A 22,351-nucleotide genomic window follows, 5' to 3' on the forward strand; every position below is an offset into this window, starting at 1 on the left:
CCTTAATTAAGGGGTTTATAGAGGATGATTGATTGGTGATGATCTAATCAGAAAGGGCTTTCAGGGCAACAGTTTAAAGGATCTTTAAGGTGTAAAATTAAAAAGGGTTTAAAAGATATTAATTAAGGTTTAAGGAGATTTTAAAGAAGGAATTCAGAGTTTAGGAGATCTAAAGTCTGATTCACATTTAACACCATTGTTTTACATATTGGATTGTTTTATTGTTAGTTATTGGTACATTTGGCTGCTTTTGTCTTTTGATTTTAATACCTGCGCTATTGATTTTATTTTTCAAACACTTTGAGCTGCATGTTATGTATGAAAGGTGCTGAATAATAATGTGTATTGTTATTATTATTATAAAATAATTATCCCACACAGTGAAAAGCACTAGATAATTGTAGGGCAGTAAAACAGTCCAGATTTCCTCTGGGGTTTGGTGGAGGAGAAGGAGAGACACTCAGAGTTGTACTCCGGTCCAGTACTTCAGTAAATGTGCTCGGCTCCTTTCCACCGCTGGTCGTAGTGAATCGTTGTGTGTTTGTTGTTTGACGCTGAATGACGGAGGAGGCAGCGGAGTGTGACGACTGTTAACCCTGAACTGTGTATTCAACAGGACTCCCAGTGAGCCACACCAGACTCCAGAGGAAAAATGAGCGATTTAAGGACGTGTGAGATGGAAATAAAGCTGAGAGGAAAAACTGCAGACTGAAGACAAGTGACAACCAGCAGGAGAGCTCACACACACACACACACACACACACACACTCACTAACAGTGTATTGTACCACGTGTGTATTGTGAACTTAAATCTTTAATTAGTCTGTTTGTGGATTCTGAAGTCGTCACTCTAGAACCAAACTTTGTGTCTTTGAGGTTTAAACTTTACTTTTACATCTTCAAAGTCTCTTAATTTAAGTATTCAGAAGACTTTTGAAGTCTAAATGTGAGTCTGAGAAAAACTTTTAAAGCCACTAACATTTCATTTTATTTCACTTCGACACCTGAACACTTTATCTTTACGCCTAAAGATCCTCTCAAAGCTTCACTCTATGTCAAACTGCCTGAAACATCCCCTCAATGTCAGTAAATGATCAATGATCAATATTTTGGTCTTTAGTTTGATTTCTAAGCTCTTTACAGTTCAATATTAACCATCTATTTGGTTTCCAGACGAGCATCAACAGTTACACATAAAGCAGAAGAAGGCAAATAAAGAAATAGAAATAAAATGAAAGACGTCTAAAAGAGAGGACTGTTGTGTTTTTAAGTTGAAGAATTCTTCTAGAATAAAGGCAGGGCTCCTCGTGACACATGTAGATAATAATAATCAGGTCTTTTATTGTCCCATCGTTCATGAACACTGACAAAAATCACATTTTTAGACTGAATCCAGAGAAAAAGTGACATGTTGTAAAAGTCCAGTGCTGCAAATCAAAGTTTAGATCCATAAAATAAATGTTGTTTTAAAGTTTTAATGTTTGATTTAGACAAACTGAACATGGAGAAGTGTACTTCACTGACTTTTGGTGAAGTTAGAAACTCAAGTCATTTTGTTAATTAATAATTTTTTAGCTTCGTCTTTGGAAAAGTGTTGAAAACTATTTTCTATTTGTTGAAAATGAACGAGATCCTTAACACATTTATTTTGAAATATTCAACCGGAAGCTGTCTGGTCACCTCAGGTTAGCTTGACGTAGGTGTGGCTGGTGAGTGTTTACCTGAGTGAAATGAGCGCTGCTCTAACGGCGGACCGCCATGACCGAGGTGACGGGAAACACGGTGCGTTTTTACCGACTTATTGTCAGGAAACTGCCGCTAATGTAGCTAATGTAGCTAATGTAAGCTAATGTAGCTAATGTAGCTAATGCAGCTAATGTAGCAGCTAACTAGCTGGCAGGCTAACTGTTGGCTAAAGGAGCAGTTAGCAGTTTGGCTAACAGTGTTTCAGCGTGTTAACTAGCTAGCTGCTCTCTGTTAGCCGCTAACGCTAAAATGTTTGTTTCAGGATGAATCCGCGACGGTTCAACAGCAAACTTCTCTTATTGAAGCGTTTGAAAACACTTTGGAAATCTCACAGGTTGGTTTCACACTTTTAATAATAAAATAAACGCGTTTTGGTGGCACTTTTCTCTGGGGGGTTAAATTTTTATAACCAAACTCCATTCAAAATTCTGCCTAATTTAACAGTTGTTAAAAATCACCAAAATATGTCAGAACTTGGTTTCGCGGGGTAATTTTTCTACTTTTAACAGTTTTGCTATAAATATAACAGAAATGACTCCAGTGCTTTAGGCTGCACCAAACTCCCTTCAGAGTTTTACTGTTTTTTTGGTTGTCTGTCCTTTTTCATGAGGAGTGAAACTTAAATTCTCTAAATTCAGCACAAATGTCCCCTCGGTGAATAGTCTGTCATAGCTCCTACATCACATCCTTCATTCAGGACCAATCTGAGTTGGACCCAAAGATGATCAGCTGTTAGAGGTCAAAGGTCACTAAACATGTTTAGTGAGGTGGTAAATGTAGTTTATTTACTGTTTGTGTGTGTCTGTAGTCCAAACATGACAGAACCGTTCACAGAGCGACGCCGAACTGTGAAACATGATTTCACACTTGAGCCCACAAGCACCAAGGCACAAACTTGGCTATTTTTTGAATGGAGTCTGGTGGGTGTTCTCCTTCCACATGTAGGATACAGAGTCTGTCTGTCTGTCTGCCTGCCTGCCTGCCTGTCTGCCTGTCTGCCTGTCTGTCTGTCTGTCTGTCTGTCTGTCTGTCTGCCTGCCTGCCTGCCTGCCTGCCTGCCTGCCTGCCTGTCTGTCTGTCTGTCTGTCTGTCTGTCTGTCTGTCTGCCTGCCTGTTTGTCTGCCTGCCTGTCTGTCTGTCTGTCTGTCTGTCTGTCTGTCTGCAGGACTTTGAACAGACAGAATGTGCAGCATCAGAGGAGACGGACGGCAAACAGACGTCGGAGCAGCAGGACGGACAGACGGTCTGTGCTGCTGCAGCTGAACCCTCCGGCACTGAGTCAAAGGTAAACACCTGGATCCAGGTCTGGGACCAGGACCAGGAGGGACCAGCGGTTCTGACGTCGTCCGTGTGTGAAGCTTCACGGACTGATGGTGCAGTAAACTGTGTGTGTGTGTGTGTGTCAGTGGGGGGTGGGGGCTCGCTGTCAGGTCAGGTGGTCGGAGGACGGGCAGGTGTATCTGGCGACCGTGGTGTCTTTGGACGGGGAGCGCTGCAGAGTCCACTTCAACGGCTACGGCAACGAGGAGGACGTAGAACTGAGCGAGCTCAGAAGTCCAGACGGTCCACACACACACAGACACAACCCCCAGGTAACACACACACACACACACACACACACACACACAGACACAGACACAACCCCCAGGTAACACACACACACACACACACACACACACACACACACACACACACACAGACACAGACACAACCCCCAGGTAACACACACACACACACACACAACCCCCAGGTAACACACACACACACACACACACACACACACACACACACACACACACACACACACACACACACACACACGGTTAAAGAGACCACTGTGCTTAGTGGTTCTGGTTCTGGTCTGCGTCAGGACTGGGGACCCGGCTCTCGGTGCCGGGCCGTGTACTCTGAGGACGGCCTGGTCTATCCGGCTGTGGTCCTGTGGGTCAAAGGTCAGCGCTGCCGCATTCGCTTCGATGACTACAACAACGAGGAGGAGCAGGACGTCGACGGCCTGCTGCGCCTCGACGAGCTCCGCGGACCCGGCAGAGCCGCGGTGAGGACCCGAACCTGGACCCCGACTAGGATCCCGGACTGGGTGTCAAACCCGAGGAGCGTGGGGCTTTGACCCGATGGTTCCCGATTTAAATCCTCATTTAATTAGTCTCAGTTCAGACTGTGAATCAGATGTTCTGACCTCTGAACCAAAGGTTTCATTGATCAGCAGGGCAGCAGCTGGAAGTCCAGCAGCATCTTTGACTGGAAGAGGAGGAGGAGAACCGAGGAGAACCAGGGGGAGAGAGGAGGAGGAGGAGGAGGAGGAGGAGGAGGAGGAGGAGGAGGAGAGAGGAGGTCGGCGTGGAGAGACGATCAGCAGAGCTTCTCCTGGGTGAGTCTCATGTGTCACAGTTTAGTTTCAGCCGAACGCTGACACCTCGTGGCCGACTGGAGGTTTTAAAGGAACCTTCTGTGGACAGGAAGTAAAGGAAGGCAGGAACAGTGATTAGAGCCCGTAGAACAGGAGACTGATGGAGGCAGCAGCTCCTCTGTCCTGTGTGGTAAAATGACTGATTGACAGTGATGTAATGGCTGTTACACATTTCAGAAGATAAATGAAACCAGATCATTAAAATAAAATCAAAGTAATGATATCAGATAAACATTAAGCAGCGTGCGGCAGGAAAACAGATTTTTAGCCTTCAACATCAGTTTAAGTGGACGTTGCATTTAGAATATTTTCACTGATTTACACCACCGGCTGATAAAGCTGTCTGAAAGAAACTGAAGCCGTGAAATCGCTCTCCTCAAAGCCACCAGACTCCAGTGACAAAAACACTGATTTTAGCTCACAGAACGCAGGAGCTGCTGCCTCCATCAGTCAGTGTGTTTGTGTTACTGTGTGACTTTGGTGATTTAAAGGGTCAGTTTGGGTCTTTGTTTAACACACAACAACACAAACACACTGACTGATGGAGGCAGCAGCAGAGCAGCAGCTCCTGTGTCCTGTTCTCTAAAATCCCTGTTTTAGTGAATGTAGTCTGGTGTGTGTGCTGTTTGTGGTTAAACCAAAAGGATCTTCCAGGTCTCTCTCTGTAGGGATCCTTTCCATGATGCTGTCACACACTTAGAATAACACTCTGAGCCTGTCAGTGGATCAAACAAGCTCTTTTAGTGGACCTACTGTGATCAGGTGCAGTTGTCCCAAAGGATCACGTTGCAGCCATTGCAGCCCGTTTGGTGGCTGCTGGCTGAGGTGATCTACTGGACCAGTTCCAACACTTTTACTACCTACCGATCACTCACACACCAGGATGTGGACAGAGAGGATCATGGGTAGAAACAGTGGAGTGACCCTTTAATAAAGAAACGCTGAGCGAAGCCGACCTGTTAAACACATCTGATCCCTCAGGTGAGACTTCAGGTAGAAAGTGATCCCAGATTTGGTCTTCTGTTGTGTTTTGTGAGTCAGCAGGTGAAGGACAAACCAGGTAATCAGAGCAAAGTGGAGAAAGAAGAGAAGAAGAGAGGAAACCAGCAGGCAGATGGAGGCGAGAAACCGACCAATCACAGCTTCCCTCTCTTCCCCCCGTTCCCTCCTCCTCCTCAGTCGAGCTCAGGGGTAAAACTGACTCTGACCTCCGTTAACCTGTTTCCTCTGATGCTGTCCGTCAGTCTGACTCGGCGTCTCCCTCTGCAGGACCCTGTGTCCTTCCTCCCCCCTCCCCCCCCTCCTCCTCCGCCCCCCCTCTGGCCGTTCGGTGGGACGGACTCTGCGGGCAGCGACGCCACCTCCAGCATGCTGATGCTGTGGTACATGTGCGGCTTCCACACCGGCAGCTACCTGGTCAGTAAAGGGACAGTCCGTCCCTGTGGGGGTGGGGGGGCGGCAGGAAAACAGATTGTAGCCTCCTAAAAAACAAAAGGCCTCAAAACATCAACATCAGAGCAAGTGGACGCTGACTAAAGCTGTTTGTTCGCTCTCTGCAGACACACCAGACTCCATTGACAAAAACAGTGATTTTATCCCTGGGAACAGAGGAGCTGCTGGTCTGCTGCTGGTCTGCTGCTGGTCTGCTGCTGGTCTGCTGCTGCCTTGATCGGTTTACTTGTTTCATTACTATGTGACTCTGGTGTTTTAACACGTTCGTTTGGATCCAGACTAACATGTTATGAGTCACAGCAGCAGACCAGCAGCTCCTCTGTTCTCAGAGCTAAAATCTCTGTTTTTGTCAATGGAGTCTGGTGGGTTGAAGTAAGTGAAGTGAGTCTTCAGTTCCCTGTGAGACCGGACTGTCTGTAATATAAAGCAGTGAGCGTCCACACAAACTGGTGTTGATCATTGATGTTAGTGGAAGTGTTCCGCCCACCTGTACCTGTGTGACGGCCACCTGAGGCTCATAAGCGTGCAGCGTCCACGCGTGAAGGGAGGAGTATGTTCTCCGTGTGTGATGTCGCTGTGTGACGACAACACGACTCAGATCATTTTCACTGTGACGCCGTCACTCGTAAAACGTGTGTTGGCGCCATTTAAACATGATTTTAAAGAAGCTGCTGGCATCAAGATGATTGATTCAGATGTGTAATCCAGATTAAACTCAACAACAGAGATGATTTAGTAGAAGGCAGCAGAAAAGGCCCTAAAGGATGAAATGGTCCGTTAGTCAGTCTGTGATTTATTATTTATTCAGAAACATCTGATGAGTTCTATTGCAAAATTAAATGTGTGAAACTTCTTAAACAGATTTAATTTAAACTGACAGGCTGCAATATAAACACACGTTTGTTATGGACGTTCAGCAGTTTACTCGTGTGTGCGTGTGTGTGTGTGTGTGCGTGTGTGTGTGTGTGTGTGTGCGCGTGTTCCAGGCTCAGCAGATGTTGAGGTCCAGCTCCAAAGACTGACCCACCTGCCCTCACCTGTGCGCTCTCAGGTAAACACACACTCTGACACAGTGGAGGCGTGTTGTTAAACATCAGCTAGCTTTAGCTTTAGCGTCTTCAGTTTAAACTGGTTTGCTTCAGTGTGACAACAGACTGTTTCCCCTTTAAAGGGACATGATGATGAGCTGATGACACCATCAGGTGCATTGTGGGAAATGTAGGATCCAAAACTAAATAACGTTTCTCTGCTGATGGGAAGCCAAACTAAGAAACATCTTCATGCTCAGTGTGTGACAGCATCATGGAAAGGATCCCTACAGAGAGAGACCTGGAAGATCCTTTTGGTTTAACCACAAACAGCACACACACCAGACTACATTCACTAAAACAGGGATTTTAGAGCTGCTGCCTCCATCAGTCAGAGTGTTGTTGTGTTTTAAAGAGTGAGTTCAGACATAAACGAACCTTTTAAAACACCAAAGGCGTTTTGTAAAACTCATTTAATCCAAAATGTCTGATTTGTGCACAACAGCTGTAGTTTGGTTTCATGTGGAGTTTAATAACTTGTTTTTTCTTCCTGCTTCAGAGCCAGAGAGGATTCTGGGAGGAGCCGCGCTGAGTCGACCCTCCTCGTTCACTGTACGTTCTTTTCTTCTGTTTGTAGTCGAGTCCAGTGGAAAACTTCTGTTTGACTTCAGAGACGTTTGAAGGTTTCAGTTTGAGTCTGTGAACTGTTGGAACATGAAATGTGAACATTTGGAGTATTTTTGTTATTAAACACTGAATAACTGACGACGGTTCAGTGTTTCCTCTGAGGCCGCTGGTTTAAAGGAGCATTCCCCCCAAAACCTGGGCTTTAAAACAAAGGACAAACAAAATGTCATCAGAGAACTTCTTCAGGTTTATTATCCTCATGAAAACATTCACACCTGCCCCCCCAGTCCCAAACCTGCCCCCCCCAGTCCCAAACCTGCCCCCCCCCAGTCCCAAACCTGCCCCCCCCCAGTCCCAAACCTGCCCCCCCCCAGTCCCAAACCTGCCCCCCCAGTCCCAAACCAGCCCCCCCCCAGCAAATTGGATAAAAGCGTCTAAGAGCGTCACTGATTCATTCGCTGAACGTCATAAAATAAAAATACAGCAAAAGATTCTCTCATTCACACAGTTTGAGCCCGTTCACACCTGATCAGCTGGGGTTATTGATCACCGATCACACAGACTCCAGGTGGGGCCTCTGAGCCCAGTGCATGCTGGGATTGCTCCTCGCTCACAGGTGTGTTGTGTCTGCGATCCGGACTGAGACCAGATTTAACTGTCAGGTGTGAACGGGGCCTTTACATTGAAATTAGTTGCGTGAGCTTCACTTCCTGTTCCTGCTGCTCAGGATCCAAATCAGGTCTGACTCTGATCTATTGATCCGATCGATCTGATCACCTGCTGCAGAGAGTCGTCGTGTGTCGGCCTGCAGAGGAACACCTGCTGCATTCTGGGTAATTCTGGGCCTTAATTTATTAAAACCTGAATCTCTGCGGTCAAACAGTCAAAAACACCTTTTAACTAGTTAAACTTTTTTACCAGTTTAACTTTTTAACTAGTTTAACTAACAATGAAAGCGTTTAAATGGAGTAAAAACTGAAATCTGAATCCACGGATTCGTTTTGGATCAATTTTCCAGCTGAAAACTTGATGTTTACAGTATCGTCACCATGACGACCGTCTGTTATCAGGAAGTGGTCGTACCGAGAGCTACGGTGAAAGTCAGTGAACGCAGCGTTCACGCTCTAATAAACATTCTTAGTCTTTTTATTTGTTTGTTCTTGATAAACTGAATCTTTTTGGGTTTTCAGCTGTCGGACAACGACTGACAGTTTACAGACCGATCAATACGTCGATAGATAATAATTGGTAATGGAAACGAGATAAATCGATAATATAAAATAAAACTCTTTTTCCTGCATCAGAAAGTGATGCTCAGATGTCTAATGTCCCTGAACGCACCATTTAAAGAGCGAGCGTCTCTGCAGCAGGTCTCCTGAGGATGAACCACGGCTGTGATCAGAGTAAAACCTGATGAGCGCCGCCGCGTCCAGCGGTCAGTGAACGTCTCAGCTGTTGAAGTCAAAGCAAAGTTTGTGTCCAATCATTCATCACACGACAGCGTGACGCCTCGGCGTCTCCATGGCGATCTGTTTGTTGCGTAGACAGGAAGTTTGTACAGCAGTCAGTCTGTCCAGGCTCCGCCCCCCGCTTCCTGGACCGCAGCGCTCGACGCCGTTCCACAGGGCGCCGCCCACCTCGCCGCGCTCCTGGAAACATGACAGCTGAGGTCAGTTTTAATGATTATCAGTTTTGACGCGCTCTCTCTGATCTATTTCCCAGGATGCATTGTGTTGGCCCAGCTGGACTAACAAGTTAAACTAAACAGTTATTGATTCTAGAACATTAATCGATGGATAATTAGATATTTCTGAACCGTCAGTGTACCCGGTGTTTGAACACACCAGACTCCATTTAAGAAAAGAAGGATTTTAAAGTTTGCTCAGGTGGTTTTGGGAGGCGCTGATTGGCTGAGAGCTCTGAGTGTTCCTACAGGTTCTACGTTCTGTTTGTTCTCACGAGTTCTGAAGAGAACAAACGGCCTCTGTGTGTGTGTGTTTAAGAGGAGCAGAATCTAATAATGTGTTATTGATCCTAGATCTTACTTTAATCAGTAATAATACATCATTGGTTATTGATCAGACTTGATCAGATCTCGGTTTGGTGGAAATACTCAGATCACCTCAGACATGAGCTGAGAGTGAGCGATCAATACTCAGTATTGATATTATTATTAAAGTATTAATCACTATTTCATCATTACTGTTGTTGGTGGTGCAGTGAGCAGGTGTGACCAGCAGGTGGGGCTGTGAACATGCATGTGTGTGCTGCTGTCACTGGTTCAGCTTCATTAAAGGTGCATTTCAGAAACACATGTAGATTTTGGGGAAGTCAGAAAAACTATGAAACAGATTTTAGTCTTCTAACAAAAGTTTAAATAAATGATGTGTTCACTGATTCATATCGCTGTCAGACTGCAGCCGTTACAAATCCACCAGACTCCATTCACAAAAACAGTGATTTTACTCCACAGGACACTGGAGCTGTTAGTTTGTCGGCAGCTCCTGTGTTCTGTGAAGTAAAATGACTGTTTTCGTGAATGGAGTCTGGTGGATTTGAAGAGGGCGATAAAACGGTTAGTAGCTGTCAGGTCCGTCTGCATTAAGGGAAATATTCTACACACAGGTCCACTTAGACTGATGCTGAATGTTGAGCTTTTAATAAAATCAGCTTGTTTGTTCTTTTTTCTGCCAAATATAAATATGACTTCAGGCCTGTTTCAGTTTCCAGTCGGAGTCGAGCTGATGAGATGTTCGTCAGATTCGTGGCGTCGTGTGTGTGTGAGTGATTTATGGTGTTGTGACAGACGAGGCGTCGACACTCACAGGTAATCAGCCGCAGAGCGCTGAAGACGAGCAGCGTCAGCGCGGGAACGCCACAGAGCGACACGGCGGCGGCAGAGTTGGAGGGCGGGACGGCGTCCTGCTGCGGCTGCGTCTGCTGAGGAACCTCGGAGTCCTTACACTTCTGACTGGAAACACACACACACACACACACAGTCGCTGCTTTTATCCAAATAATGTGAATAAATATTAAACACAAACACTTTTCATCAGTACAGGAGAATTAAAGACACTTTAAAGGCTCTGATGGTGACTTGATGTTATCACACCACAGGTGTCGCCGCCGCTCGCCGTCTGTAATGTGACCTCATCACATGGTGCATGAGATGAGACACTGCGGTGGTTCCTCACTTTTATCTCTAACAACCTGATTTCTTTCCTCATAAATGTACCACTTTAATCTCAGAGTTGCTGCACACCTGAGACGTGGTTGTGATCAAGTTGCGCCCACTGGAGGTCCAGTCCACGTCTCAGGTGTGCAGGACAAACAGGAGGCGGCACCTTTACCTGGTCTGCTGATGCTCTTCACTTACACACCAAACTCCATTGAAGAAAGAGCTCATTTAAGACGGTCCCCCTGCAGCCTGGACTGTGCTGATCTCTGTTTTAAAGCGTGACGAGCGTTCACTCACAGCTGCTTCTGCAGGTACTGCTGCTGGGACTCGCAGGCTCTGGTCTCACTCTGAGCCGCCACCATCTGGCTCTCAGCCGCCGTCTTCAGGCTGGCGCAGGACTCGGTCCGATGGGCGGCCAGGGTCAGGTTCTGCTGCAGGGCCTCGATGTGGTCTGAGGGGGGGAGACGGATTAGAACATGTTTCACACCTGAAAACCTGGTTTAACTGGTCTGGTTCTACTCTGGTCCAGTTCAGTGAACCCTGTGGTCACTGGTGGTGACTCTACCTGGTCCTGGTGTCTGAGTGACTGGTAGGTTATTAGGTTAACAGCCGTTCTATCGCTCTCTGCACACACACCAGACTACATTCACTAAAACAGGGATTTTAGAGAACAGGACACAGGAGCTGCTGCTCTGCTGCTGCCTCCATCAGTGTTACTGTGTGTTAGACAAAGACCCAAACTGACCCTTTAAAACACCAAAGTCCCACAGTAACACAAACACACTGACTGATGGAGGCAGCAGCAGACCAGCAGCTCCTGTGTCCTGGGAGCTAAAATCAGTGTTTTTGTCAGTGGAGTCTGGTGGCTTCAGTGTCCACTGTAATGGAATTTGACAGATAGGGAACAAAGAGGTGTAAAGGTGTCTGCAGGTAACCCCCACTCCTGGACAGACTGCATGAGCTCTCTGTTACCATGTGCTCCTTCTTGCAGGAATAAATAAAGAACTCTATGTTCAGAAATGTCCACGACACCATCGAGGTACATGTTTTTTAAGAGGCTAAAAATTTGGAGGAATAGTTGAGATTAGATTATTAGAGACCTGCTCTGCTTGAGCTAACGACCATTTTCTGCTGTTAACAGCCTGATGTGACGGAGTGAGACTGTTGACTGAACATAGCAACAGTAACTAGGGAGGGGTGGCGGGGGCGGGGGCGGGAGGGTCTCCCATCAGGCCTGGGAACACCTTGTGGAGGTCTGAGAAAGAGCACAGTGGTGGAAAATAAAAGGGAGCGGGACGTGAAGAGAGTCTGGTGCATTAACTTATAAGGAGAGCCGGAGTCTTATCAGCTCGCTATGTCAGGAATGATCTCGGCTGCCAGCTCTCCTGTTTTTTTGTACTTTAGCCTGTTTGTGAGCAGATTCTGGATCAGATTCAGAGGCTGTGAGGTCACTGCCAAAACAGCTAGTGGAGGACTCGGGCTGCTCCTCTCACCACCGCCGGGGGGAAGTAACCACAGACATTCACTCTACATGTTCACCTGACAGCTGCCCACGTTCAGAGCTCTAAAACAGTCTGATCAATAATCAATGCTGCTGTACGATTACAGATTAAACTATCAGAAGGACATAAAGTCATTCGAGTGATCAATAACTATAATCAATAATATCAGATTATTCAGCTTCAGACGGACTTCGTACTTTAGGTAGATTACTTTTACTTTATAAAAGGACCAGAGAGCTTCTTCCTGAAGTCAAATATTAACTCTGACGTCTTTATTTTATTATTCCAACATGTTTTAAATCCAAATTAAAGAAAAGCCCATGATCCTCTCTGTCCACATCCTGGTGTCTGAATGGCTGGTGGCTACTAAAAGTGTTGGAACTGGTCCATTTGTTTGTAATTGTGTGACTTTAGTGGACTGTGTGTCACACACAGTAACAGACACACTGACTGATGGAGGCAGCAGCTCCTGTGTGCTGGGAGCTAAAATCCCTGTTTTTGTCAATGGAGTCTGGTGTGAGTGCAGAGTGATGCATGAAGCTGTTCTATCGCTCTCTGCGTGTTTTATCTTCTATAAAACACCTTCATTTGTAGTAAATAGTTGAAACCAGTGGGTTCTAGTAGATTTTCTCTGTCTTGTGGCCGACTGATCAGTTTCACTTGTTGGAATAAAGAGTGAGTTTCTGTGGCTGAAGCTGCTGAAAGCGGTCGGATGTTTTGCAGCAGACTGACTGATGTTTATCAGCAGCTGCCCGGTAACACAATGCTCCGCTCATATCTGCCTCACACAACCGCTCATGACTTCCCCCCCGACTGCTCACGGCAGGAAACCACCTCCATTAAAGAGCAGAGGCACTTCCCATCATGCTCCTGTTCCTGCCGCTGCTGCTGGAGGGTGTTAGTCAAGGAAAATACCTCATTCACTCTAACAAAGGCTCCCAGAAGGCCGTTCTGTCAGGCCGCCTTAAAATGTTCTTAATGTGGCCTCATTTAAAGAAGACAGATGGACACGTCACCTGACAGGAGGCTGCAACGCTGCAGCAGCACAACTAACACAATAAAGTGTCTCTTATTTTGAAAAATGTTGGCCGGCAGAGGCACTGAAACGGTTTAATTTAGCAGCAAATCAGCTGAATGAGTGTTTCTCCATCCCAGATGATCCTCTGGTCGTCATGGTGTTAAAAACCCTCTGAGCGGCTGACGTCTGGCCTGGTGCCCCCCCATTAGAGAATAATACTGATGTGCTGCTGGAAGATACCTCTGACAGTCTGCAGGGGGGGTGCTTTTATTTTGAAAACTGAGCGGATTCTCCTTGCTGTCTGTCTGCCTGACTTCCTGCTGTTGGATCATTCAGGTTCCAGAGTTAAATATGAGTGAACGACCTGCTTTAGTTGAGCTCGTTCTTCTCTTGGTGGGTTTGGAAGCAACCACATGATTAAAAGGCGACTTTCTTTCTGTCTTTAGGAGCAGAAAACACTCCGACCAATCGTGTGTGTTTATTTACGCTGACTCACGGGTTGTCATGGTAACAGAGGGGGAAAATGCAGCTAAGAATACCGCCGGTGGCTCGCTGACAGACTCTCCTTTCATGGCAGTGATGGAGTTTTTCCTACAGAGGGAGGGAGGGAGCGTTACCTTCCTGCAGGCCGAGCCGAGCCGTGAGGTTCGCCTCCGTCTGACGCTGCTGCTCCACCGTCTCCTGCAGCGCGCTGATGTTCCCGTTCAGGACGACCTGCGGCACAAAACAAACGCACCCCAGAGAGACAACATGTCAGTGAGAGACTCACAGGAACGTTTAAACACACTTCTGACTGAAGCACAATCCTGCTGCTACTAGAAACTACGAGGGCTGACGAGCTGATAGGAGCACTACTGAAGGGCAGGACAAGTAGAAAGTAGCTGAGAAAGTGTGTGACAGCATCATGGAAAGGATCCCTACAGAGAAAGGATCCCTACAGAGAGAGACCTGGAAGATCCTTTTGGTTTAACCACAAACAGCACACACACCAGACTACATTCACTAAAACAGGGATTTTAGAGAACAGGACACAGGAGCTGCTGCTCTGCTGCTGCCTCCATCAGTCAGAGTGTTTGAGTTAGTGAGTGACTTTGGTGTTTTAAAGGGTTCATTCAGATCCAACACAACATCTCTGTTACACACAATAATAGCACACACTGACTGACAGAGGCAGCAGCAGCCCAGCAGCTCCTGTGTCCTGTGAGCTAAAATGACTGGTTTTGTCAATGGAGTCTGGTGGCGATATAAAACAATCTGACTCTGTTCATATCTTCTTCTGCTCCCGTCCTCACTGAGTTTGATAGAAATCATTATTTTCTGTATTTTTATTATTTCAAAGGTTTCATCATGCAGTGACTCAGAGAGGACAGCGTCTCTGTGGTGCGTTCAAGAACATGTTGAGGCCAAACACCTCTGAACACGTGGATGATGAGCCTGCTCTGAAGACCGGACCGGACCGGACCGGACCGGAGGACCAGGCTGTCTGCCGCGAGCTCTCGGCTGCTGATTGAAAGCAGCGGACTGGACGCCGAGAGCAGCTTTTGGAAACATTCCTGTGACTGAACGCAGCCGTTATAGTTAGAGCAGCTCTTTAAACAGAGGCCTGCACTTAAAGGAGCAGTCCAAACAAATGAGTTCACCCCGACAGGCTCCTGAGACGCAGAGACCTTCTGACCCACACACGTCACAGTAACACGTCACACTACTCAAGGAGCCCAAGGTGTCGTGGTGAACAACCTCAGGACCTCCTCAAGACTCTACAGCCAATTCAAGAACCACTGGCACATTCTGGGACCCTTAGAAGACTATCAAGGACCCCCTTTAACCTCCAAATCCTCTAGACCTCTACAGCCCTCAAAGAGCCCCTAGAACATGTTCCAGCACTCCTGTACTGATTACAGGGCTCCTGGAACATCTGAAAGCCACCTGAGATCTGCTCCAGGACGGTTTTACTGACTGAGCGTGAAGCTGCTCAGCAGGAAGTGATGCACAGGAAACAGGAAGTCTTGTTTCACTTCCTCACTGTTTACATACACTCACTGAGTGTGTGTGTGTGTGTGGACTGATTTCTGAAGAGCACAGGATGTAGTTCAGACTACAGACAGAGTAACAGACAGTAACTAACAGTAACAGACAGTAACAGACAGAGTAACAGACAGTAACTAACAGTAACAGACAGTAACAGACAGTAACTAACAGTAACAGACAGTAACAGACAGTAACAGACAGTAACAGACAGTAACAGACAGAGTAACAGACAGTAACTAACAGTAACAGACAGTAACAGACAGTAACAGACAGTAACAGACAGAGTAACAGACAGTAACTAACAGTAACAGACAGTAACAGACAGAGTAACAGACAGTAACTAACAGTAACAGACAGTAACTAACAGTAACAGACAGTAACTAACAGTAACAGACAGTAACAGACAGTAACTAACAGTAACAGACAGTAACAGACAGTAACTAACAGTAACAGACAGTAACTAACAGTAACAGACAGTAACTAACAGTAACAGACAGTAACAGACAGTAACTAACAGTAACAGACAGTAACAGACAGTAACAGACAGTAACTAACAGTAACAGACAGTAACTAACAGTAACAGACAGTAACTAACAGTAACAGACAGTAACAGACAGTAACAGACAGTAACAGACAGTAACTAACAGTAACTAACAGTAACAGACAGTAACAGACAGTAACTAACAGTAACAGACAGTAACAGACAGTAACAGACAGTAACAGACAGTAACTAACAGTAACTAACAGTAACAGACAGTAACAGACAGTAACTAACAGTAACAGACAGTAACAGACAGTAACTAACAGTAACAGACAGTAACAGACAGTAACAGACAGTAACTAACAGTAACAGACAGTAACAGACAGTAACTAACAGTAACAGACAGTAACAGACAGTAACTAACAGTAACTAACAGTAACAGACAGTAACAGACAGTAACTAACAGTAACAGACAGTAACAGACAGTAACTAACAGTAACAGACAGTAACAGACAGTAACAGACAGTAACAGACAGACAGAGAGGCTCATGTCACATTGATGAAAACATCACCTGTACATCATCACACCTGCTCTCACCCCTCCTCTGTGATTGGAGGGAACACATCTACCCAGCATGCAGCGGGGCAATGCAAACATCCCGTCCGTCGACCAGAGTCCGTTTCTGAAATCATTTCCTCAGATCACACCCACGGGCTGCAGCCGTTAGCACGTTAGCTTAGCAATCACATTTCCCATAGAGGTTAGCCTGTTAGCTAACATTAGCTCAGGTCACACTACACGCCGCTGCCGTTGGTAGTCTGTAGTGGGGGGAAGCTTTTATTTTGTAGGAATAATGCAGCGGCACACAGAGGTCCGGCCTGAAGGGGTTAAACCGTTTGTACAGACAGGAAGCATCCGGCTGACAGGAAACTGTGATGTCACAAATGAAACATTAGGACCAGCCGGTCAGATGCTAACAGGCTCTGTGACGGACAACTGATCTGTTCTAACCTGGTAACAGGAGGACGAGGTGGAGGAGGTGATCAGCTGTTTGGTGTCAGTGTTCACCCCCCCACCACCCCCCCCACCACCACCCCCACCCCTGAAAGCTCTATGAAGGGTGTAAACTCTGTCCTTTGGCCTGGAGAGGTTTCACCAGAGCTCAGACAGAGCTGTGATTGGACCGTGAGGGAGGAATGTCCTCACACACACACACACACACACACACACACACACACTCAAACACACACACACACACACACAGACACTCAAACACACACTCAAACACACACGCGGTCAGAGGGCAGCGCTCCCAGTGCATTGTGGGTCATGTAGTACCGGCTTGTTACATATTTCTGCTAACAGGAAAGTGTTTTTCCAGGAAAAGCTGTGCGCAGTGACACACTGAGTGTTTCTATTAATACGGGCGGTGAAGAGGAACGACGAAGAGTTTCCCTCCAGCAGATAAACACCACCATGTTCACAGGAGCCACAAGAGGAAAAATAAGGGAGAGGAGGAGGAGGAGGGATGAGTCAGGAGGAGGAGGGATGAAGGCAAACACTCACTTTTTCCAACCAACTGGAAACCTCTGGAAACAACCAAAGAGTTCAGAGTTTAAACAGTCAGGGGGAGAGGAGAGGAGAGGAGGGGAGAGGAGAGGAGAGGAGGGGAGAGGAGAGGAGAGGAGGGGAGAGGAGAGGAGGGGAGAGGAGAGGAGAGGAGGGGAGGGGAGGGGAGGGGAGAGGAGAGGAGAGGAGAGGAGGGGAGGGGAGGGGAGAGGAGAGGAGAGGAGGGGAGGGGAGAGGAGAGGAGAGGAGAGGAGAGGAGAGGAGAGGAGGGGAGAGGAGAGGAGAGGAGGGGAGAGGAGAGGAGGGGAGAGGAGGGGAGAGGAGAGGAGAGGAGAGGAGAGGAGAGGAGAGGAGAGGAGGGGAGGGGAGGGGAGGGGAGAGGAGAGGAGAGGAGAGGAGGGGAGAGGAGAGGAGGGGAGAGGAGGGGAGAGGAGAGGAGAGGAGAGGAGAGGAGAGGAGAGGAGAGGAGGGGAGGGGAGGGGAGGGGAGAGGAGAGGAGAGGAGAGGAGGGGAGGGGAGGGGAGAGGAGAGGAGAGGAGGGGAGGGGAGAGGAGAGGAGAGGAGAGGAGAGGAGAGGAGAGGAGGGGAGGGGAGGGGAGAGGAGAGGGGTGGCAAAGGAGAAGACGGGGGAGGAGGGAGAAGGTGATGCCAGTGTACTATTATACTCACTGATGTTAATGATTTCCTATTTAATGAGTCTGTGAAGGAACAAGTGTCCTTAAATATTATATTATATTATATTATGTTATATTATATTATATTATATTATATTATATTATATTATATTATATTATATTATATTATATTATATTATATTATATTATATTATATTATTTTATATTATATTATATTATTTTATATTATATTATATTATATTATATTATATTATATTATATTATATTATATTATATTATCTCAGTGTGACTCTGATGTGAAGCTCTGCTGTCGTCTTTGTTTGTGACATGAAGTCAGGTTCTTCCTCATCGACCAACATTTTGTTGGAAGGAACCAAATGTTTGTGCTTTCAGAGGATGAAATATGGAGAGAGAGCAGCTGATGGCAGTTATTGATGGCTGAGTGTCTGGTTGTTGTTGGGGGGCAGATGGAAGCCGTTAGTGTTTTGGTGACGGTGATGAACAGCTTTAGTCGTCCTGATCTACACACCGAGCACCAAGAGCACACTCATGCTCACAGCTCACAGCTCAGGCTAGCAGTTTCCCCCCGCTCCCACTCTTTATGCTAAGCTAAGCTAACGTCTCGTTCCCACAGAGAAAAACTTTAAAACAATTCCTCTGTTTTTGTGTTGGGTTCTGTTTGACCTGTGGAGCCACGCTTCACAGTACAGACAGTAAATTATGGTCCATTTAGAGGAAGATACACCAGGAAGAGGCTCACTGACCAATCAGAGGAGGGTCCTGACTGAACCTGACCAATCAGAGGAGGGTCCTGACTGAACCTGACCAATCAGAGGAGGGTCCTGTGTGAACCTGACCAATCAGAGGAGGGTCCTGACTGAACCTGACCAATCAGAGGAGGGTCCTGACTGATCCTGACCAATCAGAGGAGGGTCCTGTCTGAACCTGAACGTTACTTCTGGCTCCAAAAAGCCAAGATGGCGACGCCCTCAAAGTCAAACTTGAGGCTTCAGAACGGCGGTCCTCAAACCACCCGGTGACGTCACGGTGACCACGCCCACTTCTGATGTACAGTTTGAAGTAGTTTCAAATGATTCCCAAACCTCACCTGTAGCTGTGACACCGACACCTGGTCCCACTCATTATGTCATTCAGTGACATCACCAAGAGGACGGATAGTTTTAGTTTCTACTTTAGATCCGTTCAAAGGGGTGGAGTGTTTTCACTGGGTTTATATCACAAGGTTCTTTTTCCACTTTGTGTGACACAGAGACATGAGGAGAAACTGAGAGAACTGAGAGAACAGAGAGAACAGAGAGAACTGAGAGAACTGAGAGAACTGAGAGAACAGAGAGAACTGAGAGAACAGAGAGAACTGAGAACTGAGAGAACTGAGAACAGAGAGAACTGAGAGAACTGAGAGAACAGAGAGAACTGAGAACTGAGAGAACTGAGAGAACAGACAGAACTGAGAACTGAGAGAACTGAGAGAACAGAGAGAACAGAGAGAACTGAGAACTGAGAGAACAGAGAGAACTGAGAGAACAGAGAGAACTGAGAACAGAGAGAACTGAGAGAACAGAGAGAACTGAGAGAACAGAGAGAACTGAGAGAACAGAGAACTGAGAGAACAGAGAGAACAGAGAGAACAGAGAGAACTGAGAACAGAGAGAACTGAGAGAACTGAGAGAACAGAGAGAACTGAGAGAACTGAGAGAACAGAGAGAACTGAGAGAACAGAGAGAACTGAGAACTGAGAGAACTGAGAACAGAGAGAACTGAGAGAACTGAGAGAACAGAGAGAACTGAGAACTGAGAGAACTGAGAGAACAGACAGAACTGAGAACTGAGAGAACTGAGAGAACAGAGAGAACAGAGAGAACTGAGAACTGAGAGAACAGAGAGAACTGAGAGAACAGAGAGAACTGAGAACAGAGAGAACTGAGAGAACAGAGAGAACTGAGAGAACAGAGAGAACTGAGAGAACAGAGAACTGAGAGAACAGAGAGAACAGAGAGAACAGAGAGAACTGAGAACAGAGAGAACTGAGAGAACTGAGAGAACAGAGAGAACTGAGAGAACTGAGAACAGAGAGAACTGAGAGAACAGAGAGAACTGAGAGAACAGAGAGAACAGAGAGAACTGAGAGAACAGAGAGAACTGAGAACTGAGAGAACTGAGAGAACAGAGAGAACTGAGAGAACTGAGAGAACTGAGAGAACAGAGAGAACTGAGAACTGAGAGAACTGAGAGAACAGAGAGAACTGAGAACTGAGAGAACTGAGAGAACAGAGAGAACAGAGAGAACTGAGAACTGAGAGAACAGAGAGAACTGAGAGAACTGAGAGAACTGAGAGAACTGAGAGAACAGAGAGAACTGAGAACTGAGAGAACAGAGAGAACTGAGAACTGAGAGAACTGAGAGAACAGAGAGAACAGAGAGAACTGAGAACTGAGAGAACAGAGAGAACAGAGAGAACAGAGAGAACTGAGAACAGAGAGAACTGAGAGAACAGAGAGAACTGAGAGAACAGAGAGAACTGAGAGAACAGAGAGAACTGAGAACAGAGAGAACTGAGAGAACAGAGAGAACTGAGAGAACTGAGAGAACAGAGAGAACTGAGAACTGAGAGAACTGAGAGAACAGAGAGAACTGAGAACTGAGAGAACTGAGAGAACAGAGAGAACAGAGAGAACTGAGAACTGAGAGAACAGAGAGAACAGAGAGAACAGAGAGAACTGAGAGAACAGAGAGAACTGAGAGAACAGAGAACTGAGAGAACAGAGAGAACAGAGAGAACTGAGAACAGAGAGAACTGAGAGAACAGAGAGAACTGAGAGAACAGAGAGAACTGAGAGAACAGAGAGAACTGAGAACAGAGAGAACTGAGAGAACAGAGAGAACAGAGAGAACAGAGAGAACAGAGAGAACTGAGAGAACAGAGAGAACTGAGAGAACAGAGAACTGAGAGAACAGAGAGAACAGAGAGAACTGAGAACAGAGAGAACTGAGAGAACAGAGAGAACTGAGAGAACAGAGAGAACTGAGAACAGAGAGAACTGAGAGAACAGAGAGAACTGAGAGAACAGAGAGAACAGAGAGAACTGAGAGAACAGAGAGAACTGAGAGAACAGAGAGAACTGAGAGAACTGAGAGAACAGAGAGAACAGAGAGAACTGAGAGAACAGAGAGAACTGAGAGAACTGAGAGAACTGAGAGAACAGAGAGAACTGAGAGAACAGAGAGAACTGAGAACTGAGAGAACTGAGAACAGAGAGAACTGAGAGAACAGAGAGAACTGAGAGAACAGAGAGAACTGAGAACAGAGAGAACAGAGAACTGAGAGAACAGAGAGAACTGAGAGAACAGAGAACTGAGAGAACAGAGAGAACTGAGAGAACAGAGAGAACTGAGAGAACTGAGAGAACTGAGAACTGAGAGAACAGAGAGAACTGAGAGAACAGAGAGAACAGAGAGAACTGAGAACAGAGAGAACTGAGAGAACAGAGAGAACAGAGAGAACTGAGAGAACTGAGAACAGAGAGAACTGAGAGAACAGAGAGAACTGAGAACAGAGAGAACTGAGAACTGAGAGAACTGAGAGAACAGAGAGAACTGAGAGAACAGAGAGAACTGAGAACTGAGAGAACTGAGAGAACTGAGAGAACAGAGAGAACTGAGAACAGAGAGAACTGAGAGAACTGAGAGAACAGAGAGAACTGAGAACTGAGAGAACTGAGAACAGAGAGAACTGAGAGAACTGAGAGAACAGAGAGAACTGAGAGAACTGAGAACTGAGAGAACAGAGAGAACTGAGAGAACAGAGAGAACTGAGAGAACTGAGAACAGAGAGAACTGAGAGAACTGAGAACAGAGAGAACTGAGAGAACAGAGAGAACAGAGAGAACTGAGAGAACAGAGAGAACTGAGAGAACTGAGAACAGAGAGAACTGAGAGAACAGAGAGAACTGAGAGAACTGAGAGAACAGAGAGAACTGAGAGAACTGAGAGAACTGAGAACAGAGAGAACAGAGAGAACAGAGAGAACTGAGAGAACTGAGAACAGAGAGAACTGAGAGAACTGAGAGAACTGAGAACAGAGAGAACTGAGAGAACAGAGAGAACTGAGAGAACTGAGAGAACTGAGAACAGAGAGAACAGAGAGAACTGAGAGAACAGAGAGAACTGAGAACAGAGAGAACAGAGAGAACAGAGAGAACTGCGAACAGAGAGAACTGAGAGAACAGTGAACACAGAGAACAGATTCACACAGAAGCTGAACGCAGACAGAAACACTGTCCCCTGGTCTTCACTGGTTTACAGCTCTATGAATGTGAGCTGGACTCCAGGAGTCTGGACCTCCCTGTCCCGACTCCTGGAGTCCAGGTCACAAACCCTCCCTGACTTTCCAGGACTCTAAACTCTGGAACAGACTCCTCTTACTTCCAGGACCTGGATCTGGATGAGACCACATGCGACGGACTCACCGCTTCCCGCCGACACTCCTCCAGCGTGGCGTTGGTGGCGTTGAGGCGTCCCAGCAGCAGCAGGACCCGGGCTCTCTGGCGGTCCTGCTCCTCCCTGGCCTTCTCCAGGAGCTCCTCCAGAGCCACCTTGTTCTTGTTCCACACCACCTTGGCGCCCTCCAGCTTCTCGG

At 46.5% G+C, this 22,351-nt stretch overlaps 2 protein-coding genes and 1 long non-coding RNA gene across 3 annotated transcripts in view; 2 read left to right on the top strand and 1 right to left on the bottom strand.

Moving 5' to 3' along the window:
* Window positions 1–1,735: 1,735 nt before the first annotated feature.
* LOC139203285 (survival motor neuron protein-like) lies at window positions 1,736–3,874 on the top strand. Its single transcript, XM_070832980.1, has 5 exons — window positions 1,736–1,782; window positions 2,009–2,080; window positions 2,912–3,031; window positions 3,153–3,338; window positions 3,617–3,874. The coding sequence occupies exons 1-5, from the start codon at window positions 1,759–1,761 to the stop codon at window positions 3,872–3,874; spliced, it is 660 nt and encodes a 219-aa protein (XP_070689081.1). The 5' UTR covers window positions 1,736–1,758.
* A 1,636-nt stretch (window positions 3,875–5,510) lies between these two features.
* LOC139203227 (uncharacterized) lies at window positions 5,511–7,396 on the top strand. Its single transcript, XR_011584376.1, has 3 exons — window positions 5,511–5,590; window positions 6,613–6,677; window positions 7,214–7,396. It is a non-coding gene; the product is annotated as an uncharacterized lncRNA (long non-coding RNA).
* Window positions 7,397–7,684: 288 nt separating this feature from the next.
* The window catches only part of LOC139202881 (centriolin), a 14,917-nt gene continuing 250 nt past the window's right edge, over window positions 7,685–22,351 (bottom strand). The window contains exons 1-5 of the mRNA XM_070832477.1: window positions 22,182–22,351; window positions 13,597–13,693; window positions 10,757–10,910; window positions 10,107–10,252; window positions 7,685–8,930 (exon numbers count right to left, since the gene is read on the bottom strand). The exon at window positions 22,182–22,351 is cut by the window's right edge and continues 250 nt beyond it. Coding sequence (XP_070688578.1) covers window positions 8,929–8,930; window positions 10,107–10,252; window positions 10,757–10,910; window positions 13,597–13,693; window positions 22,182–22,351 — 569 coding nt within the window. The 3' untranslated portion in view covers window positions 7,685–8,928. The remainder of the gene's footprint in view (window positions 8,931–10,106; window positions 10,253–10,756; window positions 10,911–13,596; window positions 13,694–22,181) is intronic.

Source organism: Pempheris klunzingeri, chromosome 6 (genome assembly GCF_042242105.1).
Source record: "Pempheris klunzingeri isolate RE-2024b chromosome 6, fPemKlu1.hap1, whole genome shotgun sequence".
NCBI lineage: Eukaryota > Metazoa > Chordata > Actinopteri > Acropomatiformes > Pempheridae > Pempheris > Pempheris klunzingeri.

Bases quoted from the DNA above. Each gene is read 5' to 3' on its own strand.
- LOC139203285 (XM_070832980.1), top strand. From the start codon at position 1,759: ATGACCGAGGTGACGGGAAACACG. The intron at 1,783-2,008 runs GTGCGTTTTTAC...TGTTTGTTTCAG, and splicing joins CCGAGGTGACGGGAAACACG to GATGAATCCGCGACGGTTCA. The intron at 3,032-3,152 runs GTAAACACCTGG...TGTGTGTGTCAG, and splicing joins CCTCCGGCACTGAGTCAAAG to TGGGGGGTGGGGGCTCGCTG.